The following is an 18,908-nucleotide window of genomic DNA, read 5'->3' as shown; positions in this document are numbered from 1 at the left end:
GTTAGAACCCTTCCTTCCCCTGCTGTCTCAATGTGAAGCCTAGAGGGTGGTGGTTGGCAGTTGTAGAGGGGTGTGACTCAGCCCCTCTGTGTCTCCACCTTCTCCTCTGCTAAATGGGACGTTCAGTTACTTGGTTCTTCCAAACTCACCCTTTTCTTCTATGGTGTGTCCGGTGGGGCTGAAACACTGCAGATCCATTCCTCCTGGCCAGGTGCTCCCTCTTAGGCTCTGCCAGCAGGGAGCGATAGGAGAGACCATAAGCTCAAATCTGGGGTAGGAAGGAGCTCCTTCAGCTCTCTGGCTGCTTCCGGTCTGCTCCCTATCACTTCCTGTCTGCTCCCTATCACTTCCTGTTCTCTCCTGTCTGCTCCCCATTCACTGCCTATCTGCTCCCTAGTCACTTCCTGTTCTCTAGTGTCGGCTTCTCGTGGGCTCCCCATTCACTTCCTGTTCTCTCCATCTGCTCCCTCTTCACTTCCTGTTCTCTCCATCTGCTCCCTCTTCACTTCCTGTTCTCTCCATCTGCTCCCTCTTCACTTCCTGTTCTCTCCATCTGCTCCCTCTTCACTTCCTGTTCTCTCCATCTGCTCCCTCTTCACTTCCTGTTCTCTCCATCTGCTCCCTCTTCACTTCCTGTTCTCTCCATCTGCTCCCTCTTCACTTCCTGTTCTCTCCATCTGCTCCCTCTTCACTTCCTGTTCTCTCCATCTGCTCCCTCTTCACTTCCTGTTCTCTCCATCTGCTCCCTCTTCACTTCCTGTTCTCTCCATCTGCTCCCTCTTCACTTCCTGTTCTCTCCATCTGCTCCCTCTTCACTTCCTGTTCTCTCTGTCGGCTCCCCATTCACTTCCTATCTGCTCCCTAATCATTTCCTGTTCTCTCCCTCTGCTCCCCATTCACTTCCTGTTCTCTCCATTTGCTCCCCCTTCACTTCCTGTTCTCTCTGTCTGCTCCCCATCCACTTCCTGTTGTCTCCGTCTGCTCCCCATTCACTTCCTGTTCTCTCTGTTGGCTCCCCCTTCACTTCCTATTCTCCCCATCTGCTCCCCATTCACTTCCTGTTCTCTCCAGCTGCTCCCCATTCACTTCCTGTTCTCTCCAGCTGCTCCCCATTCACTTCCTATCTGCTCCATAGTCACTTCTTGTCTGCTCCCTGTCTGCTTCCTGCTTGCTGTTCCTCTGCTTCCTCTGTACTTAGCTACTTTCTGGTCCTGTGAGCCCAAAGATGACCACTGGCCTCATGGCCTCCTGTCTGTGTGCCCTCTCCTTTATCAGACCACGGTGTGTTTCATCTGTCCCTACTTCTATATTGGCGGTTTTTGAATTTGATAGTTAAGTGTTTGCTACTTTAAAAACTTTTTTTTTTTTTTTAGTTTTTTTTTTTTGTCATAGGTTGTGTGTGCTTGCTGGAGAGAGACAGAGACAAAGTAAGACAGAGGGGAAGTAAGAAATCAACTGTCAGGAGTAATGACCACTCTGCAATCCCTTCTCCTCTAGTCTTAGGATTTTCAAACTGCCAAGTGCAGGACTTGAACCACGGTTGGCCATGTGGGAATCCAGCATCTTAACCACCATACCACCTGCTGACCCTCTTTTTGGTTTTATAGCAAATAACTCATGCTCCAAATGCTGAGGTGTGGAAGAGTCTGTTCTTCAGAGTACAGTGAAGACATAGAACTGGGAGTAGGCCCAAATGGAATGAGAATTTACAGTACAGTCCCACCCCAGTTGTTAACGGTTGTTAATGAATGACCGCATGCAATCAGCCTCTTTTGTCCAAGAGTATTCGGTCCAAACTGTTGCATTACCTACTCCTCTGGGACCTGTAGGTAGTAATTTTTTTCTATTTATGTATACTGTAAATACCACTGGCTATTTTGTCAGCAGGTGGGTCAAGATATTCTGGGTCAGCTGCATCTAATTTCCTGCTCTACCTGGAGATCCATGTTGGTCACAGGTACCTGGGATGGGAGACACAGTCACATGTGACCACATATCGATGACAACCTTGTTGGGTGTACAGGAATTATGTCCACAAGCCCGACGTATGTGTTAAGCTCTAGCTCCCTCAGCTGAACTTCACTGTAGAACTCTAGGCCAGGTGGGCCTTCAGGCTTTCACTGGAACTGGACAGAGTTGGCTGGAACCCTAAGTGTTATCATGCTCACATGCTTAATTTCTCTGTGCCTCAGTTTCATCATCATTCAAGAAGGACTAAGACTAACCATCTTACACCTACTGTGATAATCCAGGCAGATGAATATGTCTTAGTATTGGCCTGTAAATGGCATGTTTCTCTTTTAAGTAATAATTTCTTCCATCTGAGAATTGGAGCTCTCTTCTTGGCAAAGCTGCCAACTTAGTGACCACAGCGATGTGATCTTTGAGAAGGAAATGAAAGAAGTGATAGTGTCGGTCCAGACTGCCTCCTCTGTGGCTCCAGCACCCCGTAGATAGCCCATCCCCATGGCCCCAGCTCTTTGGAGCAGTAGTTCTAGTTCTCACCAGATTATTCCAGCTTCTGAGTTCTGATAACACGGAACCCACACCAAGAGGTGGTAATGGCTTATTGCGGTTTATAATTTCTGGATCACTTTCCATGCCCAGATGTAGTCTCCAATGTCCAATTTGGTTTCTCAGATTTTCCACTGAAGCAAGCCAGCTGCAGAAAACGCAGGGCCTTCTCTCTCAGGCAGGGGCCAGTAGCCACAAGTCTGGTAAATTAGCTTCCAGATAGGACTGGTAATATCAGTGAAAGGATCAATTTGTTTTTGTTATTCAAATTCATCTTATTTCATTCTTTCATGAATGAGAGAAACAGAGGGACAGCACCCCATCAGGATCTTGACACTGTGACCCATACTCAGCCTGAGCCAGCCCAGATCACTGGCACGTGTGTGCCGGGAGTACTCAGGGAGGTCACTGGACCTGAACTGGGCACCTTCCCATGACCTTCCCAGACTCGAAGAATGTATGTGTTACCACTGTGCCTGGCCCTGAACGGACTGATTCTAAGTCTGTGGGTTGTAACTAGTTAATGAGGCATCATTTTGGGGTTTAGGGCCACAGGTCCTACCGGTCCTCACCGAGGCCCATGCCAGGAATATTTTGTGTGCGCCAGGCACAGCACTGACACCCATCCTCCCACTTTGGGTCATAGGGTCCCTGCCAAGATTTCTAGTTGAGTTGCTTTATTCTTGGTTAATCCATTTCTCCCTCCCACCCCCACAACATTCCAGAGCTGTCTTTGGGATTCCTCGGAGCCATCTGCTATTGTTTTGGAGCCAGAGCATCCTTTAGCCACAGCGTCTCTGTCTGCCCACCTTGTGTGCCCTCTGAACCTGAACTCGATTCTCTTCCTGGCTCATGAGGATGGCAGGAATGAAAGGTCCTTTTCAGCTGGGCCTAACTAAACCTTTCTCATCTTATGTTCTCAGGGCCCGTCTTACTCCTCCCAGAGGTGAGAAGCCGTGTAGGAAACAGACGGCATGTGCAGGGCCTCATTGCACATTCCAAACGAGGCCACGCTGTCTACCTGCCACGGAAAAAGAACAGTGCTACCATAGGACATTTGGGGAGGAGGGGGAGAGGGCTAGCTTCTCAGATCACGGTGCACGTCTGAGACACAGCTCCCTGGCTGCACAAAGTACTCCTAAACTCAGATATCATATTTTGTTGCAATCTGGTTTGAGGACAAAATGAGGCCCTGGCAGCTGAAGTTTATGACTTTCCATATAAGCTTTCAGACAAAATTTGTATTGCATTTTGCTTGAGTTACGGTGGGACAGGAGTGTAAACCTCGCGCTGCTCTTTCAGATAAAATGGAGGTTTTGGCTACCATAAAGAAGAGAGAAGCACAGCTTTAAATTTCTTGGAAATCAGTTTTTGAGAGGTGTAAAATGCTCACATACGAGATAAAGAGAAGAATGAGCGAATCCACAATGACGTATATCAAAGTTTGCACTTATTTTAATTTCCTTCTCCACCTCTAGAATAAATCAGAACTTAAACCTTGCCTTGGACTTCCCCTAAATTTCGTGAGAAGGTAAAACCCAAACCTCTCACTTCCAAATCTGGTGGGCGGGTGGCCGCTCATCCCAGGTGAAGGCCGTTTGGCCTGCCATCCTGTTGCCACCTAATTCCTGGGCATGTTCTCCTGGGGTTTACCTTCCTGACAGGGGAAAGGGAAATAAACCCACACAGCAACCCTCTGAAATCCCACCAGGCATGGCACTTCTGCAGTGAGTACAGACTCCCCCTTGCGGTGGTAGTCGCTGGAACTTTCCTCTCCATGAGGCCAGTTCTTCAGAGTCATTCCTCCCTCCTCCATCTTTTGTCTTTTTTTTTTGAGAGATTTTCACTGTAGGGCGCATGTGCTCGCCAGACAGACAGAGAGAGACAGAGAGACAGAAAGCGAGAAATCACCCCCCAGGGGGGATGGCCACGCTGCAATCCCTTCTCCTCCATTCTCCTCTCGGGATCCTGGGCACGCACGCACACGCGCCTGGCGTGAGTTTGAAGCCACCGGGTCCGGGACGTGAACCACGGTCGACTACGTGGGAGTCCAGAGACATAGCCATTACGCTAACTGCTGGTTCCCAACATGGCATGTTTTCTCATGACGTTACACCTTAGTTGAAATGACAGTTCTGATGACAGCGTACTATCGCACATACAGTGTGACTTTACTCATTTGTTTAACCATTTCCCTAACAACGGGTTTTTAACTTGCTTCCCGTGTCGGTGTTATAAATTCTCTTGTGATGAGCATTCTTGCTCACTGTTCTCTCTCACAGCATCTTGATTATTTCTTTAGAACAAATTTCCAGGTGCAGAATATTGGGGTGGGAATTTTTTCTTTTAGAGAGATTTTTGCTGCAGGGTGAGTGCGCTCGCCAGAAACAGAGAAATAGAGGGAAAGTACAAATCTCCCCCCAAGGGGGATGGCCATACTGTAATCCCTTCTCCTTCATTCTCCTCTCAGGATTGTGGGCGTGCATGCACATGCACCTGGTGTGAGTTTCACGTCGCCAGGTCCAGGACTCGAACTGTGGTTGGCCATGTGGGAGTCCGGTGCCTTAACCACTACACCACCCACTGGCCCCTCATAATGCTACATTTTAAACATCACTGTTAGGTATCATTTCTTGCATTGATTAGGAAAATGGGCTCCAGCGGTAAAGGTTTATTTCAGGGCAAGCAAAAAAAAAAAAAAAAAGTCTGCTCTTGGCTGATTTGGTGACCCTGGGTCCTGATAGTTTGTCTTCATGGACAAAGCTTGTTGGAGCATTGCCTTTTGTGTTTTCCCATTTGAAACACACACACACACACACACACACACACACACGTTTATGAAGATGTGCTACACATTTTAATTAACAAAGTAATACATGGTGGTTGTAACAAATTAAAATGAACTAGAAAAATAAATGACAAAAAGCAAAAAATATTTCTCTTTTGGGTTCTAAAAGGCACCCGAACATGTATGTGTACTGTACTTTTACATCTATATGTATAGAATCTTAAAAATGGACCCAAATAGGATCACATAGGACATATTTATAGTTTTTATCCTTAATAACATATCATGGAAATCTCTCCAAGTGTATTCACATTAGCTACACCTTAGTTTTTATATCTGCCTATTAGTCCACTGTAAAAACGGACAGTGTCATCTCCTATTGATCAGCTTTTAGTATGGATTAAAATGATATGCAGTAAGAGTAGCAGGTAAATATTGACTGAACATTTATGTGTGTCAGTATGTTCTAAACACTCCGTCTTTATTAATTCATGAATCCTTACAACAACCCAGTAAGGGAGAATTTGTATTTATATCTTACTTTATCTGAGAATGTCTGAGGCACAGAGAGGTTAAGTAACTTGCTCCAGGTTGCTCAGTTAGGAAATGGTAGACTCAGGATTCAGATTTAAGCACACATGCTCTTTTTACATTTTTAAAAAAGTTAATTTTATTCCATGAGCAAGGGAGAGAGAGAGAGAGAGGAGAGAGTTAGAGGGAGAGGGAGAGAGAGAGGAGAGAGAGAGAGAAAGAGAGGGAGAGGGAGAGGGAGAGAGAGAGGGGAGAGTTAGAGGGAGAGGTAGAGAGAGAGAGAGTTAGAGAGAGTTAGAGGGAGAGGGGGAGAGAGAGGGGAGAGAGAGAGACCTTCACAAGGTATCGACACTCCAAATCACCCCCAGCCTTCAGCCAGCCCTGGGTCATGAGCAAGTGTGTGGTGATCAGGGAGGTCTCAGGGAGGCTTCAGAGGGGAAGCAGGAGCCTTCCCTCGTGGGTCAGTGTTACAGAGCATCACAGAGCCCCACAGCACCACCCTCCAGCCCCCAAGCACTGAGGCTTTTAAGTTTGTCATTCTAAATGGCGCTACAGAGAACATCCTTGCGGATAGAGCTTCATGCATTCTCCCGGGGTTTCGGAAGGAGTGGTTCCTGGGAGCGGGCCTGCAGAGCCAGAGCTCCTCTCTCATTCCAGTGAGAGTGACAGAGATGCTCCATGTCTAAGCAGACAGCGCTCGAGGGAGAGATGGAGACAAGCACACATATGGAAATACTGAAGGAGGAGCATGTCCCGTGCAATGGCACTGCTCGAGCGTGGTCGCTGGGCAGCCCTGCAGCCCTCTCTCTGAGGGGTCGTTAACAGAGACAGCCAGGATCCTCTGAGACTGGAGCTGCTCAGAGTGGGAGGAGGCAGCCTTTTCTCTCCAGGGAGGAACCTGTTCACCCCAGGACCATTGGACAAGTGCTGACTGGGTCCTTTCCCACTCGGCGCTGTCTTTGTGTTTGTTTTTTTGAGATCCTGAGGACTGTACTTTATGTGACTATAGGACTTCCACTGTGACAAGACCCAGGAGAGGAATGGTGTGGCCGTGGGTGGGGCCTGCGTGTGTCGGTTCCAGTTGGTCTCAGAACAAGGCCTCATTTGTTGCTTTCCTTTCCTGTGCAGAGACAGAGAGTCGCGGGATGGCGGATAGCCTGCAGAGGTTCTCCTCGCTCCCTGCCTACCTCCCCACGAGCTTCCACATCTCCAACGCAGAGGAGTCCTTCTTCCTCAAAGAAGCCAACCAGGACCTCACGAGGAACTCCAGTCTGCAGGCCCGGGTGGAGTCCTTCTTCATCTACCGGGCCAGGACGCCCCCTCTGATCAATGCCAGCTATGGCCCGTTTTCCGTGGAGCAGCTCATCCCCCCGGAGCTCCTGGTGACCTCCACACCCTTTGGAACCATGGAGAAGTTCCCCTTCAACTGGAAGTTGAAATCTCACATCCTCGACAGCTCCATCTACTCCAACAGACCCAAAGTGCAGACCTTGTTTTATGTCTCCGGCAGGAGCTGGGAGGACAGCGACCCTTCAGAAGATCTGCCCTGTGTCAAGATGTTTGCCTTCCCCGAGGCCAGGGAGGTGGCGGCTGCCTGTCGGCTGCAGGGGGCCCCGGGGCTGTGTGTGGCCGAGCTGGAGTTGCTGCCTGAGTGGTTCAGCTCTGGCCTGGACCTGGAGCCACAGGAAGAGGTCCCCGCCCTGCTGGGGGGCTCTGCCATGGAGCTCTTCTTCACTCTCCACCCGGCCGATGAGGCTGGCCAGTGTCCTCTGGAGGAAGAGGGCAAATGGGAGAACAACATTCATCCAGACCAGGACAGCCCCCCTCAGGCACTGCCGGCCCGAGAGAGGATTGGGAGCGTGGTGGTCTACCCAACTCAAGACGACCTCAGGTGGTCGCTGGTGAGCCTGGACGAGAACGTGGTCCTCTCGGTGCCTCTGAATCTTGTGCGCGAAGGGGACACAGCCACCTTTTTGGTCTCTCTGACCAGCAGCTCTGTGGCGGGCCACTTCACTCTCAGGTAAGAGGCTATGGCGGGTCGGATGGAGTGGAATGCAGCTCCTAGGACCCATGATTGTCAATGAGCAAAGGGGGTGCTGACCGTTTGCTGAGCATTGTCAGAGATAAACGCAGGTGGGCATCAGCGAAAGCTGTGGAAGCAGATCGTATCCTCACCTTCTGGCAGGAAAGGGACCAGATGGGCTCTCTTCTGATGTGGCAAGAGGTGATCTGGGTGTTTCCGAGAGCGTGAGCGAGGGGAGGGCAGGGTGCAACAGAACCAGAGGACTGCATGCTTCAGAGGCCTCAGTGTCCGTGGCAGTCAGCATGGCTGACTTGTAGCTGGTAGCCCCTCACAGAGACTGGGAGACAGAAGCCCCGTCCTTCCTAACTCTGACGTTTTAGTGGGATGGCCCTGAGTCCCTGAGACAGGTGCCTCTGCGTTGCAGGAGTCACATATGTGTAATTAAAAGTCCTTTTTAATAAATGCTGTGTGACCGCGTCCCATTGGGGAGTGCTTTCTCTTTCTAGCAAGCACACATGCCCTCTGGCTGAAAACAAAAAAATAAGACAACTTTAGAGTTCCAACTTCTAACAACAGGGAGATTTCACGTACCATTTTCTTAGGAAATTTCAAAGATCTGGCCACTTGGCCATGGCTGGCCATGTTAGAAAGCGGCTTCCCCTAAGGTGCGTCATGCACTGTCGCGTTCACCCCAGTCCCCACCACTCCACTTTGCCTCACGCCTGGCACATGTTACCCACGTATGTTGCCCGTGTAGCCCCTGTGGGCATCTGCATTTCGAAGTCAATGTTGGAAAATATTGAATTCAATACAATGTTGAAAAAAAATACAAGTTTGGAAAACAAGAGGGTGTCGTGCTGAAGAGGGGGCGACGTTTTAACCTTTGAAGGCGAGATCGCTCATTCATCACGTGAATTGGGGGGAGAAGTGGCTGGTGGGTGCATCACAGGGAGGGGAACCACCGCCCCACCATCCTCAGCATCGCATCACGGGTGCATTATTACTTCACAGAAAGTACTAGAAGAGTGGCTGGCATGCTGGGTATCCAGTCAAGTGCTCATCGATTCTACTACTGGATTGCTGGAAAGGTCCCGTTGTGTTTTTTTCATGTTTCTCTATGCAAAAATGCATCATGACTTTTCTTTTTTTTGGGGAGAGGTTTTCGCTGTAAGGGCTCGTGCGCTCACCAGACAGACAGAGAGAGACAGAGAGACAGAAAGCGAGAAATCACCCCCCGGGGGGGATGGTTACACTGCAATCCCTTCTTCTCCATTCTCCTCTCGAGATCTTGGGCACGCACGCACACGCGCCTGTCTGGGACTACGTGGGAGTCCAGCGACCCAGCCATTACGCTAACTGCTGGTTCCCACGTCACGACTTTTCTAATGACCCAATACTTACTGTTAGGTCAACGGGAAAGTCATGGTACTTTTCTTTCTCTATGCAAAAATGTGTCACGACTTTCCAGACGACCTAGTGTACTCAGGGTTACTTTGCGCTAATTGCTACTCTTCATTTACACGTTTTAAATATTGTGCGTCCTGCGTTAACCCTCTCCGTGCATCCTCTCCTCGTATGCTCAGAGCTACTGTTCAAGGCGTGTTGTTTGTGTCCGTGTTGTGGATGTGGAAACAGGGCATCTCCGTTTGGCTGTCTCTGCTTGTCCTGAGATGGAAGTAGAGGCGAGTGGCAGGGTCGCTGGGTGTCCCTGACTGAGTCCTGCCCTGTGGGCTGGTTACTGCAGGGGCCGCAGCTCGACTTCCTGGACCGGCTGCTGCAGGTGTGGCCAGAGTTCTGTGCTGGACGGTCTGGTGCTGTCCACTTGATTATTCATTCTCTTGAAATAAAATACTTACTGCACTAGGAGGGAAACGTGTTACTTCTCCGCACAGCCGAGTGTCTGTTCTAATCATGCCTTTCGTGAATGAAATGTGACATAGTTCATCCCGGCTCAGAGGAGGCCCAGATCAAGGCGTGAACATGGGCCAGATTTGTCGAGATCTAATTTCAGAGCGGGAGCCATGTGGGAAGGGGACAGATGTGTGTCATTTTCACTTGTCACTTCGCTGTTTCAAGACTGCGTTTCATAGAGGGGCCAGTTTGAACAAAAGTTGCATTGGTTATTCTTTAATGCCAAACGGATTCTGTGAAACCTTAGCCCCTGAACTGTTCGCCGTGCCTCGAAAAGCCACGGCGCGTGGTTCAGAGGGCTTGGGGGTTGGTGGCAGGACAATGCTGGGCTGGGATCAAGACAGGTCTTTGTGACACTTCCAGGGAAGTCTGAAGTCTGAAGTTTCTCCCTTCCATGAAACGTCGCTGAGGCTGAGTGAGATCCTGGGAAACTTTATCCAGGTTTGTTAAGACAGCTTTTTCTCAGCTTACACAGAGAATCTTCTGGGCTGATCTTCCCCTACAAGGCAGTGGAGCCCAGTGGTTAAGAATGTGGACTGAACCCAGATCGCCTGGCTTTGATCCCTCTGCTTCAGACCAGCTGTGTGACCTTAACAAGTTATCTAGCCTCTCTGTGCCAGCTCCCTCCTCTGTAAATGGGGATACTTTGTGCTTTAAGGGACTATTTAGGAAGAGTCGACTTCGTGGTCAGCTAAACCGCCCTCCGGCTGCTCAGGCCAAACACCTAACTATGATTGGTTCCTTCCCTTCTCTGATGGCCTGCCTCTGCACTACCTGCAAACCCCGGGCTCTTCCTTTGCAATATCCAGACTCTAACAACCTCTGCTGCTTTGAGCCAGTCCACGCTCGCATCCTCTCTTGGTGGGTGCCTGCAGGAGCCCCCTGACAGGCCTCCTCACCTCCACTTTTGCCCTCTACAGTTTGCCCTTGAGTAAATACCAGGGTCCTCACATTGGCCTGCTAGGCCCTGCCTGACGACCCTCCTTTTGGCTCCCTCCACAGCCACCAGGTCGGGCTCCAAGTACACTCTCATATGGACGTGTCCTCGCTCTGGTCCTCGCGGTCCTGCTGGAACGAGTCCCTTCAAGCCGTGTTACAGATGAGCAGGCAGAGCCCGTGCCTCGCTGTCCTGGACATTCTCTTGCCTCGTCATGCCTGTGGACCCAGTGGAGGGTCCCGTGCACCTGCAGTAGCAGCGCCTGCTCCCAGGCGTGAGGTGTGTACAGCGCTTGTCTGCCAGTGGCCGGTGCATAACCTTGCCTGACCGGGGCAACCAGCCTCCAGACCCTACTTCTCTTTGCCTGCTCAGGCCAGCCCCGTCCCTGGGCGCATCTCCCTGATCAATGCTGCCCCTCACGTCCGTGACGCCGAGCTCCCACCCCTCCACATGTTCTCCTGCTCGTGTGTTCTTCCCTTGGCAGTCTGCCCCAGTGATTTACTCTACATGACCTGGAATATTGGTTAAAGAGAAAAAAGAAACCGCAAGAATTTTATATGTCCTGGATACTGTATTTTGTATTATGATAAAAAATAATGAGAGCTGTGATAATATGAACTCTACCCTGGTAACCCGTCTGAGGGCAGGCAGCGTTGTGGCCGCATGCTCTTTCTTGTACGGCAGGTCTCTAGAGCTCATTCATCTTGCGAGACTGAAACCCTCTCCTACCGCGTAATGGACCCACGTCTCCCTCACCCAGCCTCCAGCAGCTACCATTCTGCTCCCTGCTTCTGGGAATTTGACTGAAGAAGTCTAACTCATTTGAGGGGAGGCATGCAGTGTTTGTCCTTCTCTGATGGGCTTATCTGCCAATGATTTTTTTCTTTAAAAGTTTCTTCTTCTATATTTTCTTATTTACATTTAATTGTTATAAATCTTTATGCATACCATATGGTCCTTCAGTGCAATGCATGCAGCATGTGGTAACCAAATCAAAGATGTACTATATACATCGTTTTCAACAAAGAACCTCACGTTCTTGTAGCTGTTAAATGTTTCACTGAGCTCCTCCCACTCACCCTCCGCATTTTACCCCCCTCCCATATAGTCTCTGGTGTCTACATTTGTCTCCCTACTGTTATGTCTTTGAAACCTTTCCATTCCTGCCGTAGAGTCGAGTCAGATGGTATATATTGAGTGGGGACGTGCAGCATCTGTCTTTCATAGAATGGCTTATTTCATTTAGGACGAAATCTTCTGGATTCATCTACTTTGTATCAAATGACAGAGTCTGGTTGTATTTCACAGCTGAGGAATGTTTCATTGTATACATGTGTCACAGGGTTTTTAATCCAGTCATCAGTTGGGTGTTTAGGTTGATTCTATATCTTAGCAATTGTGAATAATGCTGCAATAAGCATGGATGTACAATTATTTTTCTCAGTGTTTTTCTGTCCTTTGGGTAAATGCTAAAGAGTAGGATTAGTGCATCATATAGGAGTTCTATTTATAAGTTTTGGGGACCCTCTGTGTAGTTTTTCACAGTGGCTGTACTAATCAACATTCCCACCAGCAGTACAGGAGAGCTCTTTTTCATTATAGCCTTGCCAGCACTTGTGATTCTTAGATTTTTTGATTGTGGTCAGTCTGACTGGGGTTGAACGATATCTCATCTGATTTTGATTTGCATTTCCCTTATGATGAGAGAAAATTTTCTGAACATTTTTTAAAATGCTTTTTGGCCATCATAGGTCTTCCTCTGAAAGTCATCTGTTCAGCTCATTTGCCCATTTTTTAATTGGATTGTTAGTTTTCTGTGGCTAAGTTGCTTGCCTTTTCTATATAGTCTGGTTATCTAACACTTATCTGAGGCATAGTTTGCAAATATTTTCTACCATTATGTAGGTTGTTTCTCCACTCTATTTTCAATCTATCCTCCAGTCCTCCAGTCTGTTAGATCTTGGGTACAGGTGTATATACCCAGTATGTTTCAGGTTGTTTGGGCTGGGGATCTGAATCATAGTTGCCACTTGGGATCTAGTTTCTCTTGAGCAGTGCATTACCACTATACCTCAGAGCTGACCCCTTGACATTTTGCCCCAAAGTGGTGCTATAAATGCCACTGTTGATTTTATTTTCTGTTTTTCTTATTGCCTTCATGTACAAACACAATACATTTTTTTGAGCTTTTATCTTCCAGCCTTTACAAACTCACTTATCTGTGTCTTTATACTTAAAATATGTCTCTTGTAGACAGCATACAGTTGTGTTTTATCTTCTTACCTATTTTAGCAACACCATTTTTATTTTAAGAGTGTTTATAGGTATGTTTGTTTTTAGAATACTCAATGCTGCCCCTCACGTCCGTGACGCCGAGCTCCCACCCCTCCACATGTTCTCCTGCTCGTGTGTTCTTCCCTTGGCAGTCTGCCCCAGTGATTTACTCTACATGACCTGGAATATTGGTTAAAGAGAAAAAAGAAACCGCAAGAATTTTATATGTCCTGGATACTGTATTTTGTATTATGATAAAAAATAATGAGAACTGTGATAATATGAACTCTACCCTGGTAACCCGTCTGAGGGCAGGCAGCGTTGTGGCCGCATGCTCTTTCTTGTACGGCAGGTCTCTAGAGCTCATTCATCTTGCGAGACTGAAACCCTCTCCTACCGCGTAATGGACCCACGTCTCCCTCACCCAGCCTCCAGCAGCTACCATTCTGCTCCCTGCTTCTGGGAATTTGACTGAAGAAGTCTAACTCATTTGAGGGGAGGCATGCAGTGTTTGTCCTTCTCTGATGGGCTTATCTGCCAATGATTTTTTTCTTTAAAAGTTTCTTCTTCTATATTTTCTTATTTACATTTAATTGTTATAAATCTTTATGCATACCATATGGTCCTTCAGTGCAATGCATGCAGCATGTGGTAACCAAATCAAAGATGTACTATATACATCGTTTTCAACAAAGAACCTCACGTTCTTGTAGCTGTTAAATGTTTCACTGAGCTCCTCCCACTCACCCTCCGCATTTTACCCCCCTCCCATATAGTCTCTGGTGTCTACATTTGTCTCCCTACTGTTATGTCTTTGAAACCTTTCCATTCCTGCCGTAGAGTCGAGTCAGATGGTATATATTGAGTGGGGACGTGCAGCATCTGTCTTTCATAGAATGGCTTATTTCATTTAGGACGAAATCTTCTGGATTCATCTACTTTGTATCAAATGACAGAGTCTGGTTGTATTTCACAGCTGAGGAATGTTTCATTGTATACATGTGTCACAGGGTTTTTAATCCAGTCATCAGTTGGGTGTTTAGGTTGATTCTATATCTTAGCAATTGTGAATAATGCTGCAATAAGCATGGATGTACAATTATTTTTCTCAGTGTTTTTCTGTCCTTTGGGTAAATGCTAAAGAGTAGGATTAGTGCATCATATAGGAGTTCTATTTATAAGTTTTGGGGACCCTCTGTGTAGTTTTTCACAGTGGCTGTACTAATCAACATTCCCACCAGCAGTACAGGAGAGCTCTTTTTCATTATAGCCTTGCCAGCACTTGTGATTCTTAGATTTTTTGATTGTGGTCAGTCTGACTGGGGTTGAACGATATCTCATCTGATTTTGATTTGCATTTCCCTTATGATAAGAGAACATTTTCTGAACATTTTTAAAAATGCTTTTTGGCCATCATAGGTCTTCCTCTGAAAGTCATCTGTTCAGCTCATTTGCCCATTTTTTAATTGGATTGTTAGTTTTCTGTGGCTAAGTTGCTTGCCTTTTCTATATAGTCTGGTTATCTAACACTTATCTGAGGCATAGTTTGCAAATATTTTCTACCATTATGTAGGTTGTTTCTCCACTCTATCCTCCAGTCCTCCAGTCTGTTAGATCTTGGGTACAGGTGTATATACCCAGTATGTTTCAGGTTGTTTGGGCTGGGGATCTGAATCATAGTTGCCACTTGGGATCTAGTTTCTCTTGAGCAGTGCATTACCACTATACCTCAGAGCTGACCCCTTGACATTTTGCCCCAAAGTGGTGCTATAAATGCCACTGTTGATTTTATTTTCTGTTTTTCTTATTGCCTTCATGTACAAACACAATACATTTTTTTGAGCTTTTATCTTCCAGCCTTGACAAACTCACTTATCTGTGTCTTTATACTTAAAATATGTCTCTTGTAGACAGCATACAGTTGTGTTTTATCTTCTTACCTATTTTAGCAACACCATTTTTATTTTAAGAGTGTTTATAGGTATGTTTGTTTTTAGAATACAAGTGTTAAAAATACAGATAATAATAATGAAGGGCTTTTTTTACACACCAAGTAACACTATTAAATTCACATACTTCATCATCCCCACTATAGATATTTTCATTGCAATAAAGAGTACAGGCATTTTTGAAGTTTCCTACATCATTCACACACCCTTAATTCTTTTCCCTCCTTCAGAGAGCTGCTATACTAAACAGACATATGTTATTCTTCCACACTTTACATTTTATTTTGAATTATTCTTCCAGAAATAATTGCATTACATTACATTTTAAAAATTTTATATAAATAGAATCATAATTTATGTCATTTACAATAAATTTTCTCAATTAAAAAAATAATGTTGATATGTTTGATTGGCTTCAGCAATTTTAACTGCTATAGAGTATTCCACTATATTATTATATCACAATGCATTTTCCCCTTCCCTAGCTGATAGGTATTATGCAATTACCTTTTATCTTATATGTATATATAATGGATGGCTCTATATACATTCATAAATATATGACCCTCACATTAAATATGGTGTTGTCTTTCATAGTCAATCTCTGTCTTTTAATTAGAGTGCTTATTCCATTAATGTTTAATGTAATTAATGATATAGTTAGATTTGAGGTTATCTTTTTATCAATTGTTTCTTTTGTATATTGTTGTATATTCTTCCTTTAGTGTTGCTTTTTGGGGGGGTTATTTGAATACTTTAAAGAGCTCTAGTTTGATTCTATAAACTTTTTAGATGAATTTTCTTGTATTATATTTTAAGTGGTTACTTCAGGGATTGTAATATACATACTTAACTGTTCATACTATACTCTGAGTTAATATATTACTTATTATAAACTGTAGAAGAGCATAGGTTCATTTAACCACTTCATGTTCTTTTATGCAGAAGTTATTTTTATGTAATTACATAGAAATACTAAAATCCTAGAAGATAAAACTGTACTTTTTGCTTTAAATAGTTACATGGAGTATAAAAAAGTTGAGAAGAAGCAAAAGCAAAATAGCTTTTTGCATTTATCCAGACTTTTTGCCATTTTTGATGCTTTCCATTCCTTTCTAGAATTCTAAGTTTTCATTCTTACCATTTCCATTCAGCCTCTAGGACTTCCCTTGGCAATTTTTTTTTTTTTGTAGTGCTTATCTGCTGGTAGTGAATTCCCTTGATTTCCTTTTATCTGAAAATACCTTCATTTTATCTTCATTCTAGAAGAGATTTTTTTTTCTATTTATAGGCCTCTGCATTGACAATTTTATTCTTTCAGTACTTTAAAGATGTTATTCCATTCTCTTGGCCTCTGTAGTTCCCAGTGAGAGGATGGCTATTATCAAATTCACCACAGGTAAAATGTTTTTCTCTGTTTGCTGCTTTGCTTATTATCTTTGCCTTTCAGCAGCCTGATTGTGAGTGCACAGCCATGGCTTCTTTATGTCTGTGGTCTGCTTGAATTTGTAATTTTATATCTTTCATCCAGTTTGGGCACGTCTCAGCCAGTATTTATTCTAACATATATGTATGTATATCTCATTTTCCCCTTCATCTGAATCGTTTTTGTATTCTGAACCATTCTGGATTATGCCTGAGCCATTATGAATGCTAAGTTGTGGAGACCCTGGTTCTGTCCTGTTCCCCAGTGAGTGTGGTCTCTGTTGTTTAGCGGACAGTTAATTTGGTCGGACTCTTGGATCACAGCTCCAATCTCATTATAGGTCTTTCATCTTTGGCTGACGTGCTTTGAGCCTGATCTGCACATGCAAGGGTCAAGGTTCAACCAGAGACATTTACAGGCACAATTGGGACGCTCTCTCTCGCTCTCTTTCTTTTCCAGGGCTCTCATCTCTGCGTAGCTGTCCTCTTAGACTCAGTCCCTGCTGGTGTTTCCTCTTCCTCTAGCAGTGATGAGTAATCACTCTCCAGGTCAGAATCAGCAAAAACGGGCTTACTTTCTTAGAGCTGTCTTCTGAGTGGGAACCCCTACCACTGTCTGCCCGTTTCTATTTGCTTCCTAGTGCCTTCAGATAACTGCTTTCTGAATTGTGTCCAGGAGGAAGGAGAGTGTGTTATATCTGGGAGGAAGGGACCTACGGTATCAGGGGAATTATTTTCCCTAGAGCTGAGGGAAGCTTGTGCACATTTAAATGCTGAAGTAAAGCCCAGTGTCCCAGTGGTAATGGAGGGCTGTTACCAGGGGCCTGGGAGAACTCCCCTGTGTGCCCTGTGCATGTCCCAGACGAAGTGGGCCGCCATCTTACTTTGCTACTCACCTTGGAGGAGTAGAGAGTTTTATTACATTTAAGAGAAAAATAAGTCATTGTGTACACAGCAGAGCTTCTGCATGCAACTCCTGTGTGTGGACTCGTCGAGCTTGTCTTCTCAGCACTTTGCGGTTGCCACCATGAGTTGTGCAGTCATGCATTTTAGGGCAAATTTCAAAGGGGCAGTACTTGTCGGAGATGCAAGCATCAGAGATGCAAGCTTGCGATCGTTCACCCTGTCTAGGAGAGTATTGCTTTGGTGATGATTTTCTTCTTTCTCTTTTTATTGAAAAAGAGCACACGGGATCACCAGAGAGAGACAGAGTTGGAGAAAGGGAGGGGAAGGGAGAGGGAGAAAGCACGCCAGTGGGGTGTGGTCATGCTGCAGTCTCTTCTCCGTTTCTCCATCCTGGTGAGATTTTGGGCATGCACATGTGCCCAGCATGCTTTTCAAGCCCCTGGGGCCAGGATTTGAACTCTGGTTAGCCATGTGGGAGCCAGCTCCCTTAACCACCAGGCAACAGGACCAACCTGTTTGGTGACAATTTCATCGGATTTTATTTTAATGCTATAAAAATGCAGCATGCCTATTACTTCTTCATTAGTTTCATTACAAATAAAAATATAATCTCTACTTCTATGATGTTTAAATTGATTATTGGTCACTGTCATTGAAACTTTTCTTTTTTCTCTTCTTCTTCTTCTTCATTTTAATGAGAGCAATCACAGGGGGAGAGAGGGAAAAAGAGGGAGCGAGAAATAAGCATTTTGACAGTCTTGCCAAGCTGAGCTCCTCCTGCCCCAGGCTCCCCGTTAGCTGGAACTGGAGGCACGCCACTGTGCCCAGCCTGTTCAGGTTAGGCTGGGAACTAAACCTGGGCCTCCCATGTGGCCTTAGCCACCATGCAGTGGTGCCCTGTCACCTGTGTCACCATAGACTGGCCCACTCACTGTCATTCAAGCAGAAGATGTCAGGAAAAAGAAATCACTGTAGACAAGAAAAGAAGAAAATAAATTGTGTAGCCTATACTTGTAAGGTTAGATATACTTTTTCATTGCATTTCTTCCTCTCTGGGTGGTCTAAATCCACAAAGCTTTTTGAAAGATATTCAACACGCACTCCTTTGTTCTTGGAGAATTTTCTTCAGGCTTCTGGTCCAGCATTTACCCCAGCATATTATAATGAACGGGCTGTGTGGCAGTCTGATTGTGAGCTGCTTGCAGACAGGGGCTGCTGACTTGGCGGAGGCTCGTCCCCAGCTAGGACTGGCAGCCTGTTAGAGCTCATAAAGGATCCCTTGAGTTGAATTAAATCTGAAATCTGGAATAAGAAGACTTGCCATTTCCCTCCCGGGTCCCCAATAATGACTTTTCTTCACTTATGGTAATGCGGTTTCACTTGCTACTCAGTAAATAGATTGGCATTTCCCTCTAGGGGGATCAGAAACTTTCCGGCACTTGTGCCTTATCAAGTTTAGCCAGAGGAGCTCTCTGCCTGCCCTTGGGGTTGGGGCGCTGGGATCAACGTTAGGAGATGTTTTTCTGGAGGAAAGGAGTAGAAGCAAAGGCACTCACTTTGCGTCGGTTAGGATCGCGGTCGGCGACACTGCACACACGGTGCTGGGAAGTCTGAGTGAGTCCAAAGAGAGAGGCAGGGGAGAGGCGGAAG

At 46.0% G+C, this 18,908-nt stretch overlaps 1 protein-coding gene across 1 annotated transcript in view; it reads left to right on the top strand.

Moving 5' to 3' along the window:
* The first annotated feature begins 448 nt into the window (after nucleotides 1-448).
* The window catches only part of LOC102481931 (transmembrane protein 132B), a 180,113-nt gene continuing 161,653 nt past the window's right edge, over nucleotides 449-18,908 (top strand). The window contains exons 1-2 of the mRNA XM_006147371.1: nucleotides 449-1,281; nucleotides 6,962-7,853. Coding sequence (XP_006147433.1) covers nucleotides 6,979-7,853 — 875 coding nt within the window. The 5' untranslated portion in view covers nucleotides 449-1,281; nucleotides 6,962-6,978. The remainder of the gene's footprint in view (nucleotides 1,282-6,961; nucleotides 7,854-18,908) is intronic.

This window comes from Tupaia chinensis, unplaced genomic scaffold (assembly GCF_000334495.1).
Source record: "Tupaia chinensis unplaced genomic scaffold, TupChi_1.0 Scaffold000211_1, whole genome shotgun sequence".
NCBI lineage: Eukaryota > Metazoa > Chordata > Mammalia > Scandentia > Tupaiidae > Tupaia > Tupaia belangeri.
Note: the sequence above shows the minus strand (reverse complement) of the source record. Positions and strands in the feature narration are given on the sequence as shown.